General features: G+C 39.4%; 1 protein-coding gene across 4 annotated transcripts in view; it reads right to left on the reverse strand.

Moving 5' to 3' along the window:
• The window catches only part of LOC124556721 (microtubule-associated serine/threonine-protein kinase 2), a 262482-nt gene that overhangs the window by 140955 nt on the left and 94522 nt on the right, over nt 1–27005 (reverse strand). For all 4 annotated transcript variants that reach the window (XM_047130713.1, XM_047130714.1, XM_047130712.1 and 1 more), the window contains exons 10-11: nt 18396–18508; nt 4985–5215 (exon numbers count right to left, since the gene is read on the reverse strand). In XM_047130713.1, the coding sequence (XP_046986669.1) occupies nt 4985–5215; nt 18396–18508 (344 nt within the window). The remainder of the gene's footprint in view (nt 1–4984; nt 5216–18395; nt 18509–27005) is intronic.

The following is a 27005-nucleotide window of genomic DNA, read 5'->3' on the forward strand; positions in this document are numbered from 1 at the left end:
AGGGGGAGCTGATGTCCCCGATGGTTGGGAGGGTGTTGCTCCTGAAGAAGATGGAGCAGGAGCAACAGGGTGTGAAGTGCCCCCCACAATCAAGGGGGCTGTTGGATTCTGACCAATCATAGAACCAACCGTACGGGATGACACAGGAGATGGAAGAACCGTTGATGCAGCAGCTGCGTACGTTGACATCACTGGCACAGGATGGAGCCTCTCATATTTCCACCTAGCCTCAGAGTAGGTCAGGCGGTCCAGGGTTTTATATTCCATTATCTTCCGTTCTTTCTTTCTGGAAGATCCTACAGTCCGGTGAGCAGGGGGAATGGTGTTCTCCGCAGTTAACACAGATGGGAAGCGGAGCACATGGAGTATTGGGATGCGAAGGGTGTCCACAATCTCAACATGTGATGCCGGAAGTACAGCGGGATGACATGTGCCCAAACTTCCAGCATTTAAAACACTGCAGTGGAGGAGGGATATACGGCTTCACATCACAGCGGTAAACCATCACCTTGACCTTTTCGGGTAAAACATCACCTTCGAAGGCCAAGATGAAGGCACCGGTGGCTACCTGATTATCCCTCGGACCCCGATGGACGCGCCGGACGAAGTGAACACCCCGTTGTTCGAGATTGGCGTGTAGTTCATCGTCGGACTGCAGTAGAAGATCCCTGTGGAATATAATACCCTGGACTATGTTTAAACTTTTATGGGGAGTGATGGTGACGGAAACATCCCCCAACTTGTCACAAGTGAGCAACCTCCGTGACTGGGCGGAGGATGCTGTTTTGATGAGAACCGACCCAGAGCGCATTTTGGACAAGCCCTCCACCTCCCCGAACTTGTCCTCTAAATGCTCCACAAAAAACTGAGGCTTGGTTGGCATAAAAGATTCACCATCAACACGCGTACAGACAAGGTACCGGGGTGAATAATTTCCACTGCTGTCTTTAGCCATGCGTTCCTCCCATGGAGTGGCCAGGGAGGGAAATGATCTTGGATTGAATTGCTTGCCATTGAGGTTAGACCTCGATCGCTTAGAGACTGCTGGTGGAGGCCCACCAGCGAGAGATGATGTACCACGCTTCATCACGGGTCATCCACCCTGATGCCACCCACTCCGACCAGGGGCTCTCCCCACGGGTGCCACCCAGCCACAGCAAAGACCACCTGGCAGGATAGCCTTTGCCGGGAGTCCCGATGCCCCAGAGGGATAGGCATCTACTCCTTGGCATACGTGGGGAGGTAGCAGCTCAGGCATCAGCAGTGCAAGCCCTGTGTAGTCAGGGGGCTACCACCAAGAGTGTACATGACGACCCCTCCACAACGGACTGGCTACCGTGCTGGATGTCGGGTGTCGAATATCCATATGTGTCAGGAGGGCAAAGATGGAAGTTCATAATGGAGGGCATGTATGCTACCCGGAACACACAGCAGCTGATGTGGCCGGAAGCTCGGTGGAAGGCCAACTCCATGACACTATCGGTTGTGCCAGATCTTAGTGCTAGATGGATATACAATGCACCACATAAGGCGTCCTTCCCCAAATGGTACGCACTAACAGAAAATTTTGAAATCTAGTGGTCAAATCCCTTAGGGGACCATCACATTACGGCCGAAACATTTGAGACTCCTTTTAGTCACCTCTTACGACAGGCAGGAATACCGTGGGCCTATTCTTACCCCCGAACCCGCTGGGGGGCTATGTTTATTAATGGTGTCATTCCATTTACTGTGTGGAACTGTATGTACCGCGTTTTGTCAAAGTTTAATGAGAGCCCATTTGCAGAGAACCACCTAATGATTTTCTGAAAAACACTGTTTACAATTTCACCAGTTAATTCTTGTCTGTTGAGTGTGATAGCTATACTTGTATCAGCGGCAAAAAGTACCAGCTTTGCATCTTCGTGAATATAGAATGGCAAGTCATTAATATATATTAAGAACAGCAGAGGACCCAAGACTGAACCTTGTGGCACCCCATTCTTGATTGTTCCCCAGTTTGAGAAATCACCAGTTTTTTGCATATTATGTGAACTGAACTCTTCCAGTTAGGTATGATTTAAACCATTTGAGCACTGTCCCATTCATACCACAGTACTTGAGCTTATCTAGAAGTATCCCATGATGTACACAATCAAAAGCCTTTGAGAGATCACAAAAAATCCCAACGGATAACATCCGGTTACTCAGAGCACTTAATATTTCATTAGTGAAAGTATATATAGCATTTTCCATTGAAAAACCTTTCTGGAAACCAAACTGACATTTTGTTAAAACTTTATTTTTACAAAGGTGTGAAGCTACTCTACAATACATTACTTTTTCAAGAATTTTAGATAAGGCAGTCAGAAGAGAGATTGGGCAGTAGTTGTTGATATCAGACATAGCCCCTTTTTTATGCAGTGGTTTAACAATGGCATACTTCAGTCTATCTGAGAAAATACCCTGCTTCAGAGAACTATTACATATGTGGCTAAGAATCCCACTTATCTCTTGGGAACAAGTTTTTTTTATCCTGCTGGAAATGCCATCAATTCCATGTGAGCTTTTATCCTTGAGAGAATTTATTGTCTTCCTAATTCCAGAAGGAGAGGTGGATGGAATTTCAATTGTATCAAATGGTGCAGGTAAGGCCTCTTCCATTAACTGCCTTGCTTCTTCTAATGAACATTTAGATACTATTTTCTCTACGACATTTAAAAAAGGATTATTCAAAATATTTTTGACTTCCAGCTTGTTGTTTGTCAAGTTTCCATTCGCTTTGATGGTAATGCCATCATCCTGTACTCTTGGTTGCCCTGTCTCCCTTGTAATAATATTCCAAATTGTTTTGATTTTGTTGTTATCAGAGGTATTAAAATCAGACATGATGCACATGTTCCTGGACTTTTTAATAACCTTTCTTAATGTAGCACAGTAGTTTTTATAATATTTGGCTGTTTCTGGGTCATTACTCTTTCTTGTTGTTAGATATAGTTCCCTTTTGTGGTTACAAGATATTTTTATTCCTTTAGTAAGCCAAGGTTTTTTGCATGGTTTCTTATAATTAGATTTAACTACATTCTTGGGGAAACAGTTTTCAAATTCTCGTACAAGCGTATCATGAAATAAGTTATATTTTAAATTAGCATTGGGTTCCTTGTACACCTCATCCCAGTCTAACTGCTGAAGATTTTCTCTGAAATTTCTAATTGTTGAGTCATCAATTGAATGCACAACTTTGGAGGGTAGTTTTGAATTACTGAATGGAGCTATGTCATATACTGTAACAAGCTGAGCACCATGATCAGAAAGGCCATTCTTCTTCTATAAAAGTGTTATCTATCAATGTGCTGCCGTCCTTTACTACCTGAGTAGGAAAATTAATGACAGACGTCAAATTAAAAGAACCGAGCAAGACTTCCAGATCATTCTTCCCATATCTTTCAGTGAATCAACACTGAAGTCCCCACAAATAATAATTTGCTTTCCACTATCTGCAGACAGCACAACATGGGATCCAAGTTTTCCAGGAATAAATGAAAGTTTCCTGAAAAGGACCTATATACTGTTACAATTATAAAAGAGCCCTCCTTCAGTTTAAGTTGACAGGCACATGCTTCTATATGTTGCTCTAGACAAAACTTTTTTGTATCTAAGCTTTTTACACAGTGATAACTTTTGACATATATGGCAACTCATCCTCTCACCTAATTCTCTCTACTCATATGTGCAGTTAGTTTATAACCACTGATATTTACCTTTTCCATATCAGACACAATGTGATGCTCAGGCAGGCATAGCGTATCTATTACATTATCAAATTCAATGTCATCTAAACAAACAAGGAGCTCATCTAATTCATTCTTCAATCCCGGAATGTTTTGGTGAAGAATGGTAAAATTATTTTTTACTTTACTTTTGTGAGACTCTACTTTTTTTCTTTAATCCACCAATATTTTGGTTAAATATGGTAACATTATTATTTACTTTGAGATTTGGTGTTGGTGGTTGCTTGATTTTCTGGGGCTTTTATTCCCCCAGTATACACTTCAACCATCCTTTTGAATTAACAACAAAGCATATACAATTTATATGAAAATATTGTAGAAAACATCATCCTTCTCTGCAGCAATTTGTAATCAGACATTTTTTTGTACCAGTGTGATAATGTACCAGTTGTGAAGGCAATGATTATGCCATCACAGATTGATGGAAATCAAATGGACTTGCTGGACTGCTCAAACTTAACATAAATTTTCCTCAAAGAGTAATATTTACAAATGGAGGTTCCACACACAGGTTATTATGTAGATGTTATCTTAGCAACAATGACAAAAGTGAATGCCTGGACAATTCTAATCACAAAGTGTACTTCTAAGCTTAAAGAATATTACACTATTCTCATTCCTATCACTTAAAAAAATTTACAAACGAAAGTAATATCAATGACAGTATTAAAAGAAGCTGATCTTTTTAGCCGCACTGGGATAAAAATACAGACTATCAGAAAAAAATGCAAGATTAGATTTGAAAACAAGCACAATATTTCACAAACACACCTAACACAAACAAAGAATTATTTAAATGGGTGGTATCTTTGGAAATCCGTCCACCCTACTGCCTACTAAATGTGTGTTAACACATCTGTATTCCACCCAATATAACACTCAATACATATACAGATTCTGCCTCACCATAAAAATGTATGTGATGTATCTGAGGTGGAAAGGAAAATGGGGGGGGGGGGGGGGGGGCGCATCACTAACACTGATTGAATTTCACATTTATCATCCCATTTAATGCAGAAAATCTTCACTTAATACACACTTTAATAATAAGTGATAATTTTTACGATATCACGAACTCAATTGTAAGTGATATCCTACTTACACTTTCAAAATCGAGCACAAACCCTACTGGTGCAAAATATATGATGCAATACACATATCAACTTAATTTCAGTAGATAAAATAAGGAAGCTTCTTTATGATAAAAAACTTACCTTTGTTTCAAAGCTGCAATACATGCTCACTACAAATGGATTATCAGTAAAACTCATGATATCACGCTCAGCAAATACTTGATCAACCTGGTTTCTTAGCACAAGATTGTTTTTTGTTATTTTCTTCATTGCAAATCTCATACGTGTTTCCTTCGAGCGAACGAGGTAAACGGCACCATAAGCTCCATTCGAAATTAACTTCACTATTTCAAAGTCATCCTCAGATGGCACCTACAATGAAAATACCTTTAACTTTAACAATTCACAGCAATTCGTAACACGAGAATCTGCTATACCTGTTATTAACATTACAGGGTAGTCCTGAAAATCATCACAAAACCTGCCATGACTAAGAGTGTTAATTACATAAAAATTTGTCGAGTCAACATATATATGAAATTAATACTTTCTCATATAACACTGGGCATTCTGGATTTCATTTCCATTACTGCTCATATGTATCACATCTGTTAAAAACTAAATAAATAAATGTAACATGACAGTGCACAAATTTCTGACAACTGAATAATATCAGGAATATCTCTCTCTCTCTCTCCCCTCCCCCCCCGCCCCCAAATCTGTGCGGGCACAGGTGTAGGTGTGTGTGTGTGTGTGTGTGTGTGTGTGTGTGTGTGTGTGTGTGTGTGTGTTAGTCAAACAGCTTGAAACTTAATCACAGAATGAATCACCCAATGCAGTAAAACCTAAACACACAGTTCCACAGAATGAATTTATCTTCAAATGTAGAGGATATGTGAATTGTAGAGACCAAATATGCTAGATTATTGCATGACATCAGCTTCAAGGATGGTTACCTCAAGCAGCAATATAACAGTAACGGAATGCAAATAAAACTCTCTTATTCAATGCAGCTCTCTGTATGATACGGGTCAATAACAATGGTAATGGAATGCTGTTCCACACCCACTTCCACCCCTGTCCCCATGCCCCATACTTTTTATAGCTAGGTTCTATGGGAGATGTCTGAGAAAAAAAACATGTCTCCAACGAACATCTCAAATATGCTCTGCATGATTTCTCTGATTACAGCATATAATTCATTATCAACCATTGGAGGGGCTTTCTAATCTAAAAAACGTGCATGCCACACATTCATGCCTGATCTATTTAGGGGTCCTACAATTCTCTGCCAGACAGCTGAGGTCAAGAAATCCATATCCAATAATGTCACCTACAATAATGTCACCTAATTGTCTGAGTATCTGGATTCCATTTGACCTGAAAACCAAGATTGGTCCCAAGTACAATGATGCAAATAGCGAGTTGTGTTTCCAATCGGTGTGCGAGTCTGTCTGTGTTTACCAATTCAAGTACCCATCTAACACCTGGTTGGCTACAGCGGGTCAAACTGCATGCGAGTATGATGCGAAGGCTGAGGTTTAGCCTGTCTCAACTTTGCTCAGAACTTGTCTGAAGTACTGGGTACAGCCCAACATTTCATTTAGCTTTGCAGTGCGGCATTTTACAGTCAGCACAACTTTCTTCAGTTTGGCGGAATCGTGGTGTCAGTGTTGTCTACCATTTGCTATTTGTTCATTGTATAAAAATAAGTTATCAGGTCCAATGGCTGTTTGCAGAAAATGAGACAATCTAGTATTCTACCATCACAAGTTTTAAAAATGAATAGGAATGACTGAAGAGCAGGATAATGATTCTAAATGTATATTATGCAAGATACAGTTACATATTTGACAAGTATTGCAAATTTGCTTTGGAAAGGCATTACAACACCATGCAGAAAGAATTTAAAAGATTTAATTCATGATGAAAGAGCAAAAAATTACAACAATCAACAGAAAGGACTCATTGTTCTGTACATCAAGAAGTACTTTGTGTTAAATTTGCAGGTATGGAGCATGTGGTGAAACTGGTGGTATGAATAGTAAATTTTCAGAAGTTGCATGCATTATTCCACTGTCAGCTGCAACAGTTTTCAATGGAACTAAACAAAGAGCATTGAGACTTTATAGAGTACAGCGAAGTATGTTGTTTAAGTATAGGGGGCATGCCTGGATTATTTTTCGATTTAAAAATCATGACTGTTAAATTTACGAAGGAAAAAGAAGAGCAGCAACAAAAATTAGAACATCTGGAATGGATTCCAGACGTCAAATTTTAAGTGGACTGGATTGCACACTGCCTATAGTAAGACACTGCAAAATAAGGAACTACTATTTCTCATTTGATGAGGATGCATTTACATAGAAAATCGCTTTGCAGAAGGGGCATATTCTATCAAAAAAACACCGTCCATTTCCCTAAGCTCACTGGTGTTAAAGAAAATGCAAGGTTTGAACAAGTCATTGTGGCCTTGAAAGGCGTACAAGGATAGTTTGCTAAACAGAAGGAGAGGCACATAGCAATCAGTCGCAATCTTATTAGTTTTTATTACTCTTGTATATCTAGATTTCGGCTATAAATAGTTATCTTCAGTTCTTGGTGTTATCCTGTTCGAAATGCATTGTTGAACACAATATGCTGGATGGTTTTAGTACTTTATGGAATCAATGTTGGTAAGAGTCTGCCAAGCTGGGCAAGTTCAATGTATTATAAATATGAAAATCTAAGGATCAGATGTGCTAAAACCATCCAGCATATTGTGTTTAACAAAGTGTGTATTGCAAATACAATAACACCAAACGCTGAAGATGGCTATTTATAGCCGAAATCTATATATGCAAGAGTAACAAAAACTAATGGCACTGTGCCTGATTGCTGTGTGCCATTCCTCCCTTATAGTCTGTGGGCACTGGGCACAACAGTTTCTTATGGAATCAAAGTTAGTTTGTCCATGGTTTGAGTATACTGCAAATATCAACTGTTTTTGAGATTCTTTGCCATTTCAGTTGAAAGCACCACTGTGTATATGCAGACAGAACTGAATGATCTGCGGTGTAATTCCCATTTGAAAATAAATTCGTTTCTGTACTTTTTCTTACCCTGGAAGAGTTTCCAAGTCTCCATAATGATGCTGCAAACATCATAAAACATTTGCATCAACATGTGTGGGTGAAAGGCTTTGTCTGAATATGAAATTAAATAAGTCGCAATTACGTGGCAGACTGAGTGTGAACATTGGTGAAATTGTCAGTGTATGTCTGTATGCCGCCAGTTTATACAAGATAAAAATTATATTATGTCTTCAGAATGCCAAATATAATTGAATAATACTGAAAATTTGTTTTGTTTTTGATTATGTTGTTAAGACATACGAAACTAAGTCATACGCAGTGCGACAGCATTGCCATTTAAATGCAGCACATTCACATCCCCCTCACACACACACACACACACACACACACACACACACACACACACACACACACACACTCTTTCAGACAGCAAGATGTGGCTGTGGTGAAGTGTTCAGCCAGGCAAGATAGAGATGGCATGCAGACCATCTCTGATCTAACAGAACTAAGGGTGGTCCCAGAACCCAGGTGGCAAGCATCATTCATGCAAATATGAGTTACAATTTCCAGCCTGTGCTTTCAACAGGCCCTTGGATGAGACCTGCCAGCAAACATATCACGTGTAAACTGGCCTACCTTCCAGACCTGTCTGCTATTTTCCTGATGGTTTCATTACCAACCTAATGTTGGAGCTCCCAATGACCTACATACCCAACCACTACACTTGTCTGAACTTGACACAAAAATTATCTACTGGCCTAGCTTCAGGCATCTCATGCTGGTTCAGGTGTTCTGTCAACACTGGACAGCACCTAATCTCTCTTTACAAAGGCATAAGGAGTAGCCATGTAGCCAGTACCCACATTTGCCTTCCACACAAAGAGGAGCAAACACTCCACTGTCCAATTACCAATTACTCACTCTAGAGTGAGGGTGAACCACTCACGTTATATGCATTAGAAATTTGGTGAAATCAGAATTTCCAGTGGATTTCAAAAGCACTACATACACTGCAGCTTTTATTGTAGGTGTCCCAATGTTGATGCAGCTTCAAATCTACTGATCATGGCCAGCAATACTTTTTATGGACAGTAACCATTTCCCTCGTGTCCAAATACAATATCCTACTTGCAAAACTATACAATAACACAAAAGACTGAAAGTGTTGGAGACAGTGACAAACTAAAAACTGTTTGCAACAACAAGAGATCAAACTAAACAACGACTGCACTGTAGGTAACGAAAAACTGAGCTAAAAAAGATTGTGATCTGCCCATAATAAACAAGAAAATAAAAAGTAGCCCTAGTGGTTAAACAGTGGTAAAATTTATACTACTATTCACATTCAATGAAATCAAAAATGCAAGCTACTGTATGAGCAATGACTTGTTCAAGACTACTACACAGCACATCAGCAGACATCAATCCACAATTACGGATGTCTGTCCAGAGTCATAACTTTATTAATGTGCAACATGTTTACATAAATGGGGTGGCATTTTCCATATATGGTCCATGTTGGGACAATAACAATTGATGATGACCACAGAATAAACAAAAGATGAACTATGTTGCCATCTTAGCAAACACAGGTTCTACCTCTAGGGGACACAGCAATTGTTGTAATTAATTTATTCAGCTCACAATACCTAGTGCTGATGATGGTGTTGACCGGTGCTTTAAATCTCAATCGTGTTGCCACCATGGCACTGAATATTTGAGGATGGTCCCAGTGGTGAGCTACTGGTCAAATACACTGGTGTCCAAAATTAAAACAACAAACTGAAATTTTGCAAGGTTGCATTTATTTTGCCACAAAACAGAATAAGCAGGTGATAAGAAGAAACAACATAAAGAATACAGAACATAACAGCAACATGCATAACAGTAGATAAAAATGTTCTTCGATTTTTTCCAACTTAACAGATTTGCACACACATTCTGACAACTGGTTAATGTACTCACTATCAGGTGTGCCCACCTCTGGCAGCAATACAGGCCTGACAACAACTGAGCAAGCAGTGAATAATGTCTTCAGTCTCCTGTGAAACTGGCTGCAAGTCTTGGAGAATGGTTGGTGGATGCTGGCATGATGCAACCTGTCTCCCTGGTGCATCTCAAACACACACTATGGGATTCAAATCAGGAGAGTGAGCAAGCCACACCATGCATTCAGTATCTTCAATTTCCAACAGAACATCACCTACTCATGCTCTATGAAGTCAAGCATCAGTAAGAAGTCTGGGCACACAGCACCTCGCAACAACCCTACTAGAGGTTCCACAACCTCGTCACGATACCTGACAGCAGTTAAACCTTTATGATTCACCCATACAATTTCATGAAGAGCTGTTCGAGTGGTCAGTATAATCCCCGGCCACACCATTAGTGAATCTCCTCAATATCCATCTCTTTCCACAATGTTCGGGGATCAAAATAGTGTTCCACATCTTCTTCAGATGCGAATCCATTGAGAATCACTCTCCAGACCAAATCGGGACTCATGTGTGAAATGAACGTTGGCCCACTGCTTGACTGTCCAGATGGCATATTGACAACTCCACTCTAGATGTTACCTTCTGTGAAGATGCATCAGAGGCACACATACAGCAGGTCTCTGACAACAAAGGCTGCACTGTCGAAGCCTTCTCTACACAATTTTCCTTGATACAACATGTCCAGATGATGCTCCAAGGTCAGATGCCAGTTGCTGTGCAGTACTAAGGCAGTACTGTTGTGCCCTTAGAGCAAAATAATGGTCCTCTCTTTCTGATGTCACACACGGTTGGCCCTGCCCTGGTCTTCAGCATACAGTTTCGATCTCTATAAACTGTCGCCACATCCAAGAAACAACAGAAAGATTCACATTAAGCCATCAGCCCACAAGTTTGTAACTGTCCTGCTTCCATTCTTCCCATGGCCCTCCACCGAAGAGAGTCTACGCCATACTGTGACTGCGTACGCAGAAATTGTGGATGTGGGACTATCCGGCAAACACCACTCCATTTGATAGGTGCCCTGTCATCATCATTGGCATGGTTTTCCATTGACCAAAATTCCACCTTCTATGCAGAACATGATCATACAGACATCTGTTGACAGTTTGTATTCATATCATGAATTAGGCACAGGATGGGGAAATAGTAGTTTGTTGCTTTAGTTTTGGACACCAGTGTAAATCAAATAATAAGTGAACTGTAGTGGTTTATATGTAGTTATTGTCTTCTAGTGATTGAACAATGCTTTTTATCTAGAAGTGTTTGTGTGAGGTTAGTAGCAGGTAAATATTGCCTGCCTTCAAATAATAGACTAGTTGAAACTTCCTGGCAGATTAAAACTGTATGCCAGACTGACACTCGAACTCGGGACCTTTGCATTTTGCGGGCAAGTGCTCTACCTGCTGGAGGACGGGTCGTAAGTCGTTCTTTGGTAGCTCAGTAGGTAGAGCACTTGCCCGAGAAAGGCAAAGGTCCTGAGTTCGAGTCTCGGTCCAGTATACAGTTTTAATCTGCCAGGAAGTTTCATATCAGCACACACTCCATTGGAGAGTGGAAATCTCATTCTGGAATAGACTAATTACTTTCAATACATAGCACCAGAAACTCCTGGCTATTTCCAAGAGGTGTTTCAAGAATTTCTTTGAACTTTCTCTTTGGTGCTTGACAACAGGCTTATTCACAGTGTTTCCATATGGCAAATTTTGTTCCCATTACAACCGCCTCCATCCCTTTGAACAGATTTTTTTGTCCCCTCAACCTTCTGCTTTACACTCATCTCTCAAATCATGCAGTGTACCATCACACTTTTTTCACTTTTTAATGCCAGTATAAATGCTGTCACAACATATTAACAATAATTTTCTCAAAGTTATTTGTAACACTACAATGAACGTATAGCTAGTGAATATTAATGCTTAAAAGAGCCCAACGCTACTGGAAGTTACGCTACTGGAAGTTACGCTACTGGAAGTTACGCTACTGGAAGTTCCCAAGGAAACTGCAAGCCTGTGCTGCTGCTTCTTAATGTGTTGCATTATATGGACTCGTCCTTCATCTTCAATGGAGAAAACTGAATGACAAAGTACATTCTACATTTCTATATGTTGCATTTTGCTCCAAGAAAGGAAATTTTACAAGTTTCAGAGAAAGTACATTTTCTTTTCTCCATATTAACAGACATGTTTCTCTAACGAAGTGAACAACAAACAGTAGAATGCGTTGGCACAAGCTTGCTGTGCCACCATTGTTACAAGCTGTTCTCTACTTTTTACTGACTTTTCGGTAGAAATCAGAAGACCGAGCTGCTTGCAGCTACTGTCAATCTATGGGATCTAACAGTATGTAGCTAATTCATGTTCATTACGACAGATAAGCACAGCATTTGAACATTAACATCGCTATAACGACCTATCACTAAACCAGTTACTTCTGTGAGTACTTTCTACCGTAAAAAAAGTGATCAATACGAAGTTTTCGCCAGAGTTGCCTGCACTGAGCAAGATAGTGGAAAGTCTTCTCTCTGTTCCTCTACTGTCAAAGTTATTTTCACTCTCCACTTTCATTACAGCTCAAGGGCAAAGAAAATGTAATATCTAAAATGTGACCTCCAGTGATCGTGTTCCCTTGAACGTTCAAGTTGCTCCTGAATCTTAGTAAGGATATATGAAAAAGTATGAGACAAAACCGATGCATAAAACAAATAAAATCCCAAAGAGAACTAAATGAAAAAGTTAAAGTTTTTGACAAGTAAGGGCTTACAGAAAAACGGGACTTTGGTGACCAGTTTATTAGGACAATGGGGCACATAACAAAAAAAAACGGGGCAGTCCCATTAAAAATGATACATTTGATCATCCTAATCTATACTGTCAGACGAAAGAAGTGAAGCACCCAGAAGACATGGTCAGATGTTAACGTAACTTTGTACACATACACACTATTGGCAGGTATGTAAACAATTAGTGTTACAATTCTCTGCGACACACAGAATGGTTACCAGAGTGCACTGATGCTGTTTATGTTTAGTGTTGTTACTGGGCCTCATGGTGTATATAAAACTGGAAACAGCATGTGATGTTGGGCAATCACTGTGAAGAGGTGGAGTTGCCACATTCTCTTGTGAGACAGCACTATTAGCACCTGACAGAGGTTTATAGGGACTTCATTTTGGGTCTACATTTGGGCTGCTGGTCAAATCGTACAATAGCCAGATTTATGGGGGTGTCCAGATTAGACAGTCATCAAAATTTCTGTAAATCATGTCTAACCATCAGTATGATTACAGTATTGTACACCAAACATATCTTAACCCACATCTGCACATGCCATCCAAGACCAAGCAATTGACTCCCTGCGCCGTTTTGTGTCAGCCCACACCATTGGGTCAGAGACTAGCAGCATCCAGACTATGGAATTATCACCCCATGCATAATATGCTGTTGTACAACAATATAAATAGCTGTGTTTGGATTGGTGCCATCACTGAGAAGTAAGAAATGCCGATAACTGGCACTGCACTGTGTTGTCTTCAGCAATGACTCATGGTTCTGCACTACACGGATGACCACCCTCATTGAGTATACTGGCAACCTTGGGAGAGGTTCCATTCTTGCCACGTTTTGGAGAGACGCAGCAGTATTACCCTGATGTAGTGGTGTCTGGAGCCATCGGGTACAACTTGAGGTCACGGCTGCGTGTGACTGAGGGAACCCTGATAGCACAACCCTACGACACTGACACCCCATCCTCATCAATCATCCTCATATTTTATCTCTCATGCAATAATATCAAAGTTTCATTTTTTTTTTCAGGAGGACAATACTCATCCATACATGGTGTGTCTCTCTAGAAACTGTTTGCGAGGTGCAGAGGTAGTCCTATGACCAGCTAGATACCCAGATCTGTCCCTGATAGAACGTATGTGGGGCCAACTTGGATGTCAACTTCTTCCCAGTACTAGTATATGGGGTACCAAGAACCAGTTACAATAGTTGTGGACCAGCTCACCTCAGGATAGGATACAAATGTTTTATGAAATTTTTCCCAACTGGATCCAGGGCAGGAGGGGCACTATGTTAAACTAATAATTCTTCGTAAATTGGACTCGACATTGCAATCACTGAAGTAACATCACATACCTTCTCAACCCATTAAGTTTCATTTTATTTCCTCCTCCCCTTTTGGGTGGACCACTTTTTTCTCAGGCAGTGTATGTAGGTGCATTTAAAAACGGATAACTTTCCAGATAAGTTGTTCAGTTTATACGGGCATGAAAAGGAAACAGAGGTTGAGACGTAAGTGAGACAGGGTTGTGGCCTATCCCTGATGTTATTCAATCTGTACATTGAGCAAGCAGTAAAGAATACCAAAGAAAAATTTGGGGAAGGAATTAAAGTTCTGGGAGAAGAAATAAAATCTTTTCTGTTTACTGATGACATTTTAATTCTGTTAGAGACAGCAAAGGACTTAGAAGAGTGCTTGAACATTGTCTTGAAAGGATGATACAAGATAAACATTAACAAAAGCAAAAGAAGAGTAAACGAATGTAGTTGAACTAAATCAGATGATGCTGAGAGAATTAGATGAAGAAACAAGACACTAAAAGTAGTGAACTAGTTTTGCTATTTGGGTAGTAAAATAACTGAGGATGGCTGAAGTGGAGAGGATATAAAATGCAAGCTGGCAATGGCAAGAAAAAGTTTCTGAAAAAGAGAAAATTTTTTAACATCTAATAAAGATTTAAATGTTAGGAAGTCTATTCTGAAGGTATTTATCTGGAGTGTAGCACTGTATGGAAGTGAAATGTGGACAAAAAACAGTTCAGACAAGATGAGAGCAGAATCTCTTGTAATGTGGTTCTACAGAAGAATGCTGAAGATCGGATGGATTGATCATATATCAGAAATGAGGAGGTACTGAATAGAATTGGGGAGAAAGGTAATTTGTGGGATAACATTACTGAAAGAAGGGATCGGTTTATAGGATACATTCTGAGATATCAAGAGATCACCAATTTAGTATTGGATGGCAGTGTGGGAGATTAAAATGGTAGCGGGAGAGCAAGAGATGAATACAGTAACAAGATTCATTAGGCTGCTGTAGTTATTCACAGATGAAGAGGCTTGCGCAGGATAGAGTAGTATGAAGAGCTGCATCAGAGCAGTCTTCAGACTCAAACCCACAACTGCAGCAACATCAGTTTGTTTCACAAATAATTAATTGATGCATCTCATCAGTTACAAAATGTTTGCAAACTTCCCAAGTGCATTTTCCTGTCAAATTGTTTATTATAGTGTGACTAAAGCCCCACGTGGCTTCAATAAAACTTAAATATTCTACATAGCATGCTGTCACTCTGTTTCAAGCAATTTTGCACTAGTCTGGCAAAATATTATCAATATCACCATCCTGAGCTACACATACACACTCAATGGCTTCTATGGTTTCACTTACTGTATTGACCATTTGATTTGCAACATCTGGAAGTAATGAACTGTGAGTATTGGGCAAATTTGTAGGAAATAAAAGGTTATCAGCAACACACAGAGCTGTCTATAAAACAGAAGGAACCAGTTGGGTTGAGTTGTTTGGGGGGGGAGGAGCCCAGACAATGAGGTCATCGGTCTCATCAGATTAGGGAAGAACGGGGACGGAAGGAACCATCCTGGCATTTGCCTGGAGTGATTTAGGGAAATCACGGAAAACCTAAATCAGGATGGCCAGATGCGGGAATGAACCGTCGTCCTCCCTAATGCAAGTCCAGTGTGCTAGCCACTGCGTAGGAACCAGATGATTTACACTTGGTTTAAAATCTTAATATTTACAAGAGCAGTCTACCTTTAATTTACTTTTTCTTTCACAGTTGGCAGTCACCATTGCCATCACTATCATCTGCACATTCTCTTATTTTGAAGAAGGCTGGCACTCTTATGAGAGGTAATTATTGACGAGATTGTCACCACCTTCTTCTTCTAACCAGCAGTTACATCCACAATTCATATAGATACTCTTATTTCCTCTTGATAGCTTCTTACATAGGACAAGACCACTGACAGTTAAGGGCAGACAGAACTGGAAAATATGATGTTTGTGGCAGGATTCTTGGTAAGATATATACTAATCTTTATGGTAGGTCCATTAAGAGGGATACTAAGTGTCAGGCTTGATTTCAGAAAGATTCAGATTTCATTAATTACTACTACCTTCTTAGCAGATAAGTTCTATATCTGCAACTATGTAAAAGGGTGTTTGAATGTAAAAGAAGCAAATGGTGTCAGTCAGTCAAACAAATTATCCTCTGTAGAGATTTTTTGTCATTCTTTATTCGTTTATGTGCTACAATGGATCTGTTTTTTGTTGTCCTGTACAGTCTAGTATGCCCTATTCTTGACATCTGCATGCACATTTCACTACATACCTCTTGCTTTTTCATAAAAGTATTTCTAAAAAAAATTATTTACTATAGTAAATACACACTGAGTGAAAATGCAAAGTTTATTTAGTGAAATATGCACATAATAAACAGTGACTACCAGTTAAAAGTATAAGACAAAAGGTAGGGCTATAGATAGTGATATACTGAATTTAATGTGTTTGGCTGTCAAGAAGGCAATGTGCAAAGCCTTCAGTGACTACCTTAGCAGAATATTAGCAAAAGATCTCTCACAAAATCCTGAGAAATTCTGGTATTATGTACAGATTGCTCATGTTTTTTTCCATTTTAACCATAATATAATGTAGATCCTCAAACAAAAAAACTATGCCTAGTGGTTGGTAGAAAGCATTGGTCACACCCATTTACAAGAAGAGTGGTGAAAGTGCTCCACAAAACTATCGTCCAATCGCACTGACATCTGTCTGCTGTAGAAACCCAGAATATGTTCCAATTTGAAATATAATGAGATATCTGAAACAGAATAACCTCCTCCTTCGCAACCACTACTGATTCTGAAAACAATGATCATGCAAAACCCAAAATGCTCTTTTATAACATGGCACACTGAAAGGCTTGCATCAAGTCAATCAAATGTATGCATGACAATTTTTATAAACAAAAGTATGATTACATGGGGCATTAAACTAAATTTATTACTGGATTGAAGATCTCTTGATAAGGAGGATGGAGTATGTTATCTTGGATGGAGAGTCGTTAACAGTAACAGCAGTAACTTCAGGCATGTGCCTGGAAAGTGTACTGGGACCCTTGCTGAATCATGCTCTTTACACAATGCAGAAAAGTAGTATGCTAGGGCTACAACATCGCTAAATCATACCTAGAATCAGTCAACTCGTACCTGTACCTGGATGTAACAGTTTTAGGGATATGAAATGAAATGATCATACAAGCTCAGTTGCAGGAAATGTCAGTAAAATACTTTGGATCATTGGCAGAACATCTTCATGAGAGAGTGCTTACAAATCACTTGTGCACTCCACACCAAACAGAAGTAACATGGCATATTGGACATACACAAAGAAGAGTGGCACAATTGGTCACAAGTTCATTTGACTCACACAAGAGCACCATGGATATGCTGAAAAACTTGAATTGACAGGTGCGTGAAGATAGATGGCAATTACCCTGCGAAACCCTGCTTAGAAAATTTCAAGAACCAGTATTAAATGACACATGCTGTGATATTCTTCAGCCTCCTGGATATAACATACCAATCCCACAGTGATCAGGAAGACAAGATTAGACTAATTCCAGTAAGCATAGAGGCATTTAGTCAGTCATTTTTCCCATGCTGCACACACAACTGTAATGAGAATAAATCCTACCATGTGGTAGCATGATAAGCACCCTCTGCCATGCACTTCACAGAGGTCTGTGGAATGTATATATAGATTTAGATCATGTAATGTTAAATGAAACATTGACATCACAAGGTTAATGAAAGAGAATTTTCATATTAAATAAAAAATAAAGTCATAAAAAGACAGAAAACTAAATTAAATCCTAGCTGCATACTTCCAGTTCGTTTTATAAATGTAAATGCTGAGAACAGATTACCTTTGACCATCTGGGACAACCAAACACAGTTCCATTACAGCAAGTATGTGAAGAAAGGAGCACACAGATTCACTAAGAGAACTTTCAAAAATAAAAGAAGCAAAACTTATCTGTCAGACATCATTTTATTCCATCAATGAGATGAAACTTATACGCTCATAAGATTCTAATAGATTCTACAATTAAGAAATGACAGAAGGTACATAAAATGATAAAATCAGAAATGCTGTACTGATATTCATTTAAAAAAAGATGATGATTCCGCATATTTCCATTTCCATGACTAGTGGTACACTAAGGATTATTTGGAGTAAGTAGGTAATCAGCTTGTTACACTTCATTTTATGTACAATCACAACGCACAACCATACACCACACTTTCTATGCATAGAAAATATGCAACTTTTGTAAGTATCGTTAAACTAAGGTTCACTGTCCAACAGTTTCACCTATGCAACAAAGTTTACCTTTGAATCTTTAGAGTCCTTAGCAGCTGGTAAGGGACACACTGCTGTTGTGGAAACTCTTTCTTCTGTAACCGCAGCTCTGTTTTCCATCTTATTTAATCCCTCCTGTAATTCTGAGCAAAATTAAGAGAATTTCAGCACAGAAGTCATCAAATAAATACATTAATTGAAAAAGTTATTGCTAAACAACATATGGCCATGATGTGATTAATAAGAGAGAAGCAAATAAGTGAGTGAACAACATGAAATTATGTCTTTACTACATACTTTCAGTTCATTTTATAGAACTGCAAACTATGATATGTTTTAGATACATAAAGAACATTAGTACAAAATATAATCGGGACAAAAAGCAACTGTTAAAGGCCATCCAATATAAACCATGCTTCCTAAGTTAACACATCTTTGAGATAAACAAAACATTAGAAATATTAAAAATGTGAGCACTAAAAAGATGGTAAGGCACAAGCAATGCAATCATATAAATACTAAGATACCAGATAAATAACCATGGGCAGTGGGAGTCATTTATCACACACTGGAAATCAGAAATCAGGCCATTCAGTATGGCTTGTGGTATTGCCATCGTTTGCTTGACAAGTGTCTTCTGGAGGTCAACAATAGTCAATAGTCTGTGGTGATGGTATTAAGCCTGAAAACCTCCTGTCTCAAGCGTATAATACGTGTGGAATTAAATTTCAGTCTGGTACTTGAGCTGGCCACTCGAGGCATTTGATGTCCTTATGTTGTAGGAACTCTTGTCACCTAGCCAGCCATGTGTAGTTACAAATTATCATCCAACACATGGACTGAAGTCTACACACGCATCCCTAAGGACCAATGAAACCCACGTAACATGGGCACTTGCATACAGGCATCTAACACAATGTATAAGAATACAGTTGTCACCAAATCAATCCCTTTGCACGATGTTGACAGTGTTGTAATAGGTCCCAGGTATACATTACATAATGACAGTCATTTAGGTAAACCACGACTCATCCACATACAGGACAATATCTCACTGTTCCAGGGTTCACTCATGGTGTGCTATGCATACAGAGCACGAACTAAAAGCTGCTAATACACAATATGAAAGGAGATGTCTTACGCAGAGAGCCGTAAAGTGTTTAGCCACAACAGGTGTTGTGCTGGTTGGGTGTCTTTGCCTATTTAACCCTGCATTGCTACTGGTGGGTCTCCCGGACCCTGACTTGTGTGAGCTATTCGTTTTCATTAGGTTCACAACACTGCACACGAGCAGCGTTCCTTGTAGCTTCCTACCTTACACATATGTGTCATTTCCTCGTCAAGTGATGGCGGAAGTCCACTGTCTAGGAGTGCTTGTAGCATGTTTGTGTCTGCCAGACCGACCATAGCAAGTAGGTAAGTACTTGTTGGGGCTATAGGACCCAGAGTAGCAATGTTGGTATCGTTTGTCCCAACACAAATACGTTTGTAGCATACATTCAAATTGCTGAATCAGCCTATTTATTTCAGACGAGGGCTATAATGGATGTAACAGAGGATCAGTGTAATGTTGCACTGCGAAATGAAATCTTTAGTGACGAATCAGGTACCGAAGGTGGAGACGTAGACGTTGAACTATATAGTGAACATGATACAGAAAGCAATGAAAGTGAGGATGACAGTGATAGATATCAGAACAATAAGAGATATTTTGTTGGTAAGGACAAGCATACTACATGGATGAAAGACATTTTTATTTCTTTTATTTACACATCAAGTTCCGTAGGACCAAATTGAGGAGCAAATCTCCAAGGTAATGGAATGTGTCAGTACGTGAAATTACAACATAAAAGTAATAACAGATAAAAATAAATGTTTATGAACACGAAAAAAGTCAGTCCATAAGTTTAAATAAACGCAATCAACAATACAATAAGAATCAGCTTAATTTTTCAAGAAACTCCTCGACAGAATAGAAGGAGTGACCCCATGAGGAAACTCTGCAGTTTCGATTTGAAAGTGCGTGGATTACTGCTAAGATTTTTGAATTCAAGTGGTAGCTTATCGAAAATGGATGCAGCAGTATACTGCACGCCTTTCTGCATAAGAGTTAAGGAAGTCCGATCCAAATGCAGGTTTGATTTCTGCCAAGTATTAACCGAGTGAAAGCTGCTTATTCTTGGCAGTAAGCTGATATTGTTAACAAGAAATGGCAGTAAGGAGTATATATATTGAGAGGCCAATGTCAAAACACCCAGACTCGTGAACAGGGGTCAACAAGAGGTTCGTGAACTTACACCACTTATTGCCCGAACTGCCCGTTTCTGAGCCAAAAATATCCTTTTAGAATGGGAAGAGTTACCCCAAAATATAATACCATATGATGTAAGTGAATGAAAATAAGCAAAGTAGACTAATTTTAATGTCAAACAATCACTCACTTCTGATACCGTTCAAATAGTAAAAATGACAGTATTAAGTCTTTGAACAAGATCCTGGACGTGGGCTTTCCACAACAGCTTATTATCTATCTGAACACCTAGAAATTTGAACTGCTCAGTTTCACTAATCATACGCCCATTCGGTGAAATTAAAATGTCACGTTTTGTTGAATTGTGTGTTAGAAACTTTAAAAACTGTGTCTTACAGTGATTTAGCGTTAGTTTATTTTCTACAAGCCATGAACTTAGGTCATGTACTGCACTATTTGAAACCGAGCCAATGTTGCACCCAACATCCTTTACTACCAAGCTAGTGTCATCAGCAGACAAATATTTTAGTTACCTGTAATACTAGAGGGCATATCATTTATATAAATAAGGAACAGGAGTGACCCCAACACTGATCCCTGGGGCACCCCCCACTTGACGGTATCCCACTCAGACCCCACATCACAGCCGTTATCAACATTGCGAATAATGACCTTTTGCTGCCTGTTGCTAAAGTAAGAGGTGAACCAATTGTGAGCTACTCCCCATGTTCCATAATGGTCCAGCTCCTGGAGCAATATTTTGTGATCAACACAATCAAATGCCTTAGTTAAATCAAAAAATATGTCAAGCATTCAAAACCTTTTGTTTAGCCCATCCAGTATCTTACAGAGAAAGGAGAATATAGCATTTTCAGTTGTTAAGCGACTTCTAAAGCCGAACTGTACATTTGATAGCAAATCGTGTGATATAAAATGATCAATTATCCTTACATACACAGCCTTTTCAATAACTTTTGCAAACACTGATGGCATAGAAATAGTTCTAAAATTATCTACATTATTCCTTTCACCCTTTTTATAAAGCAACTTTACTACTGAGCACTTTAATGGCTCAGGAAACTGACCAACCCTAAAGGAAAAATTACAAATATGGCTAAATACAGGACTAACATGTACAGCACAGTACTTTAATATTCTGCTAGACACTCCATCATAACCATGAGAGTACTTAGTCTTCAGTGATTTAATTATTGACTCAATCTCCCCCTTGTCTGTATCACAGAGGAGTATTTCAGACATCAATCTCAAAAAGGCATTTGCCAAGAAAGTTATATGATTTCCTGTAGAAACTAAATTTTTATTTAATTCACCAGCAATGCTCAGGAAATGAGTTTTAAATACTGTGTATACATCTAATTTATCAGCAACAGAAATATTTTTACTACGAACTGACTTTATATCGTCGACCTTGTGCTGCTGACCAGACACTTCCTTCACAACTGACCATATGGTTTTAATTTTATACTGTGAATTAGCTATTCTATTTGCATACCACATACTCTTTGCCTTCTTAATAACATTTTTAAGCACCTTTAGCACCTTACAATACTATTCGTAATGGGCTACTGTAGCTCGATTGTGACTACTTCTAACATTTTGATATAATTCCCGCTTTGTTCTACAAGATATCCATATCCCACTAGTCAGCCACCCGGGCTGCCTATTACTGCTAGTACCCCATTTAGAACGTTCTAATGGAAAGCAACTCTCAAAGAGCATGAGAAATGTGTTAAGGAAAGCATTGTATGTATCATCTATGTTATCGGCACTATAAACATCCTGCCACTCCTGTTCCTTGACAAGGTTTAAAAAACACTCTATTGCTGTTGGATTAACTTTCCTACATAGTTTGTAATTAAATATGACATTGGTTTGAGTAGAAAAGCCTTTTAGTGTTAAAATTTGTGCATCATCGTCCCTGAAAGGCCATTCACACTTTTACTAACAGACTGCCCATCTAGTAATGAAGAATGAATAAAAACATTGTCTATGGCTGTGCTACAGTTCCCCTGCACCCTAGTTCGAAAAAACACAACTGCATCAGATCATATGAATTTAAGAGATCTACCAACATACTTTTTCTTGCACCATCATATACAAAATTAATATTGAAGTCACCACATATAACTAATTTCTGGTACTTCCTACAAAGTGAATGTTCCCTACTTCTCGTATTGGAATGAGGTGACATAATATTGTGTCTCATGTTCCTGGTGTGAGGGATATGGCAAAGAATAAGAGGACAGATGTAGAAATATGGCGGCTGTTTTTCACAGATGAAATAATGGATGAAGTAGTGGTACATGCTAACCAATATATCAAATCCGCTAAGTTGAGATACTCTTCGTCTCAGACCTTCATTCATGAGACACATAAGGATGAAACTGAAGCATGTCTTGGTCTGTTGAATTTGGGTGGAATCTACAAGGTTGGTAGGGTTATTTTAGAAGAATCTGGGACAGAGATGGAACAGGATTGGAATTATTCTACTCTACAATGACCCCACAGAGATTCAGGTTTCTGGCAAAGTGTCTTAGATCTGACGATAAGTCAATGAGGTCCGACAGGCGAAAAGAGGGTAAATTGGCTCCTATATGAAATATATTTGATTTGTTCACCAAAAACTGCACAGCACACTATCCTCATGGAGAATATGTCACTGTAGATGAAATGCTTGTCAAATGTCAAGGACAATGTAGTTTTCGAATGTACATTCCTTCCAAACCTCGCAAATATGGAATAAAAGTGTTCAATCCAGCTGATGCAAGAATGGCGTGCTTGTCAAATTTGGAAGTTTATTTAGGTGAGCAGCAAGATGGAGTGCATAAGTTGAGTAATCAAGCAGCTGATGTCATCAAAAGGTTGTGTAATCATATTTCGAAAACATCAAGGAACATAATGATGGATAACTGGTTTACGAGACATGAACTGGTCCTGTCACTTCTAAAACACCATAAATTAACACTTTTGGGAACAGTAAGGAAGAACAAGATGGAAATTCCCCCAGAATTCATGAACACAAGAGGTAGAAATGCTTTTACAAGTATATTTGGCTTTCAGAAGACATGCACATTAGTGAGTCATGTACCAAAGAAAAACAGGTGCCTACTTCTAATGAGCACTATGTACCATGACAACAAAATAGATGCAACAACTGGGGAAGAAATGAAGGCGGAGATGATAACTCTGAATAATGCTACTAAGGGTGGGGTAGATTTAGTAGATCAGATGTGTACCACCTATGATGTAACAAGAACAACTAGAAGGTGGCCATTGACCTTACTCTTTTGCTAACTGAACGTAGCAGGCATAAACAGTCTCGTCATCTTCAGAACTAACAACCAGGGGGAGACCACGAGGAGAGACTTTCTGAAATTGCTTGGGAAGGCTCCTGTCAGAGGCCAATTACTACAAAGGGCTGGCAGTAAGCATATCAACCGACCTCTCAAAAGATCTGTCAACAGACTGGCGGGGGTCGAATAGCAAGACGATGAGAGTGAGAACCAGAGTATGGTGCCTTAAAGAGGACGGTGCTATGGGTGCGAAGCTAGCACAAGGCAATATATTTGTTACAATTGCTCTAAGTTTGGGTGTCTCAAAAAACACTCACTTTTATTTGTAAAGACTGCATGTAGTGGCCTGCTGTGGTAAAACAACATGTGGAAACAGTATGTTCCAAAGACATTGTGGAGACTGAGTTTGGTTTTTGCAGCTTTCATTGTTCTACTTTGCGTGCTATGACACACGGCATTCACACAGTGTAACCATTTTTGTCCTGTATGGTTTTTAATCACTGCATAATGCAATAAAGAGCTGTAATGGTATACTGCATTGAAAACAAACGATTTAGGTCTAGGATCAGATCACCAAGTCCAAAAAAAAACAATCTCAGCTATGCATTTCTATAAATTGAATAACTACAACCAAATGTACACTGTTCCACCATTGACATTAGCTATAAATACATAACATTATGTCCATTTAACCTCATAGATACATTGGTTGGTATAGTCCTGCACTGAACAAAAGCTTTTGTTAAGTGCACAAGTATACAACACAAATACACATACACATCAAGTACCTTCAGTCATCTACTGAAAGATGTTACATGTGTATACAGTCAATAAGTTTCCCATTGTCCACCAGACTGATGACATATTTTCTGCAACATGAGTATCACAACAAAATATGCCTATACATCCTGGGACACACTTGCTAACACTGGCCTTCATGTTCCCACGACCATTGATTTCACATTATACTGTACGATGAAGGAGCCTGTCTGTGGACATAAGGTTCACAATATCGATGAATTGAAGAACAAAATAAAGACTGCAACCCCATTGTTACTGAGTAACAAGTATGTTTGGGCTTTGAACAGTTCAAAACCATTGTACAATTTGCATTTTATGAGTATGTGCCAAGCAAGATCATAAGAGATGGAAAAGAGCCACCGTGGTACAACAACCGAGTTAGAAAACTGCTGCGGAAGCAAAGGGAACTTCACAGCAAACACAAACATAGCCAAAGGATTGCAGACAAACAAAAATTACACTACGCGAAATGTAGTGCGAGGAGGGCCATGCGAGAGGCGTTCAATGAATTCGAAAGTAAAGTTCTATGTACGGACTTGGCAAAAAATCCTAAGAAATTTTGGCCTTATGTCAAGGTGGTAGGTGGATTAAAACGAAATGCCTAGACACTCTGTGACCAAAATGGTACTGAAACAGAAGATGACACTCTAAAGGTCGAAATACTAAATGTCTTTTTCCAAAGCTGTTTCACAAAGGAAGACTGCTCTGTAGTTCCCTCTCTAGATTGTCGCACAGATGACAAAATGGTAGATATCAAAATAGATGACAGAGGGATAGTAAAACAATCAAAATCGCTCAAAAGAGGAAAGGCCGCTGGACCTGATGGGATACCAGTTCGATTGTACACAGAGTACGTGAAGGAACTTGCCCCCCCCCCCCTTCTTGCAGCGGTGTACCGTAGGTCTCTAGTAGAGCGTAGTGTTCCGAAGGATTGGAAAAGGGCACAGGTCATCCCCATTTTCAAGAAGGGACATCGAACAGATGTACAGAACTATAGACCTATATCTCTAACGTCGATCAGTTGTAGAATTCTGGAACACGTATTATGTTCGAGTATAATGACTTTTCTGGAGACTAGAAATCTACTCTGTAGGAATCAGCAGGGGATTCGAAAAAGACGGTCGTGTGAAACCCAGCTTGCGCTATTCATTCACGAGACTCAGAGGGCCATAGACACAGGTTCCCAGGTAGATGCCGTGTTTCTTGACATCCGCAAGGCATTCGATACAACCCCACAGTCGTTTAATGAGCAAAGTAAGAGCATATGGACTATCAGACCAATTGTGTGATTCGATTGAAGAGTTCCTAGATAACAGAATGCAGCATGTCATTCTCAATGGAGAGAAGTCTTCCGAAGTAAGAGTGATTTCAGGTGTACTGCAAGGGAGTGTCGTAAGACACATAAATGACCTTGTGGATAACATCGGAAGTTCACTGAGGCTTTTTGTGGATGATGCTGTAGTATATCGAGAGGTTGTAACAATGGAAAATTGCACTGAAATGCAGGAGGATCTGCAACGAACTGACGCATGGTGCAGGGAATGGCAATTGAATCTCAATGTAGACAAGTGTAATGTGCTGCAAATACATAGAAAGAAAGATCCTTTATCATTTAGCTACAATACAGCAGGTCAGCAACTGGAAGAAGTTAATTCCATAAATTATCTGGGATTAGGCATTAGGAGTGATTTAAAATGGAATGATCATATAAAGTTGATCGTCGGTAAAGCAGATGCCAGACTGAGATTCATTGGAAGAATCCTAACGAAATGCAATCCGAAAACAACGGAAGTAGGTTACAGTACACTTGTTCGCCCACTGCTTGAATATTGCTCACCAGTGTGGGATCCGTACCAGATACGGTTGATAGAAGAGAGAGAGAAGATCCAACGGAGAGCAGCGCGCTTTGTTACAGGATCATTTAGTAATCGCGAAAGCGTTACGGAGATGATAGATAAACTCCAGTGGAAGACTCTACAGGAGAGACGCTCAGTAGCTTTTGTTGAAGTTTTGAGAACATACCTTCACCTAGGAGTCAAGCAGTATATTGCTCCCTCCTACGTATATCTTGCGAAAAGAGCACGAGGATAAAATCAGAGAGATTAGAGCCCACACAGAGGCATACCGACAATCTTTCTTTCCACGAACAATATGAGACTGAAACAGAAGGGAGAACCGATAGAGGTACTCAAGGTACCCTCCGACACGCACCATCAGGTGGCTTGCGGAGTATGGATGTAGATGTAGATGTACTTCTGGTTTTCATGGGTAAAA

The sequence above is a fragment of the Schistocerca americana genome, chromosome X (genome assembly GCF_021461395.2).
Source record: "Schistocerca americana isolate TAMUIC-IGC-003095 chromosome X, iqSchAmer2.1, whole genome shotgun sequence".
NCBI classification, from domain to species: domain Eukaryota; kingdom Metazoa; phylum Arthropoda; class Insecta; order Orthoptera; family Acrididae; genus Schistocerca; species Schistocerca americana.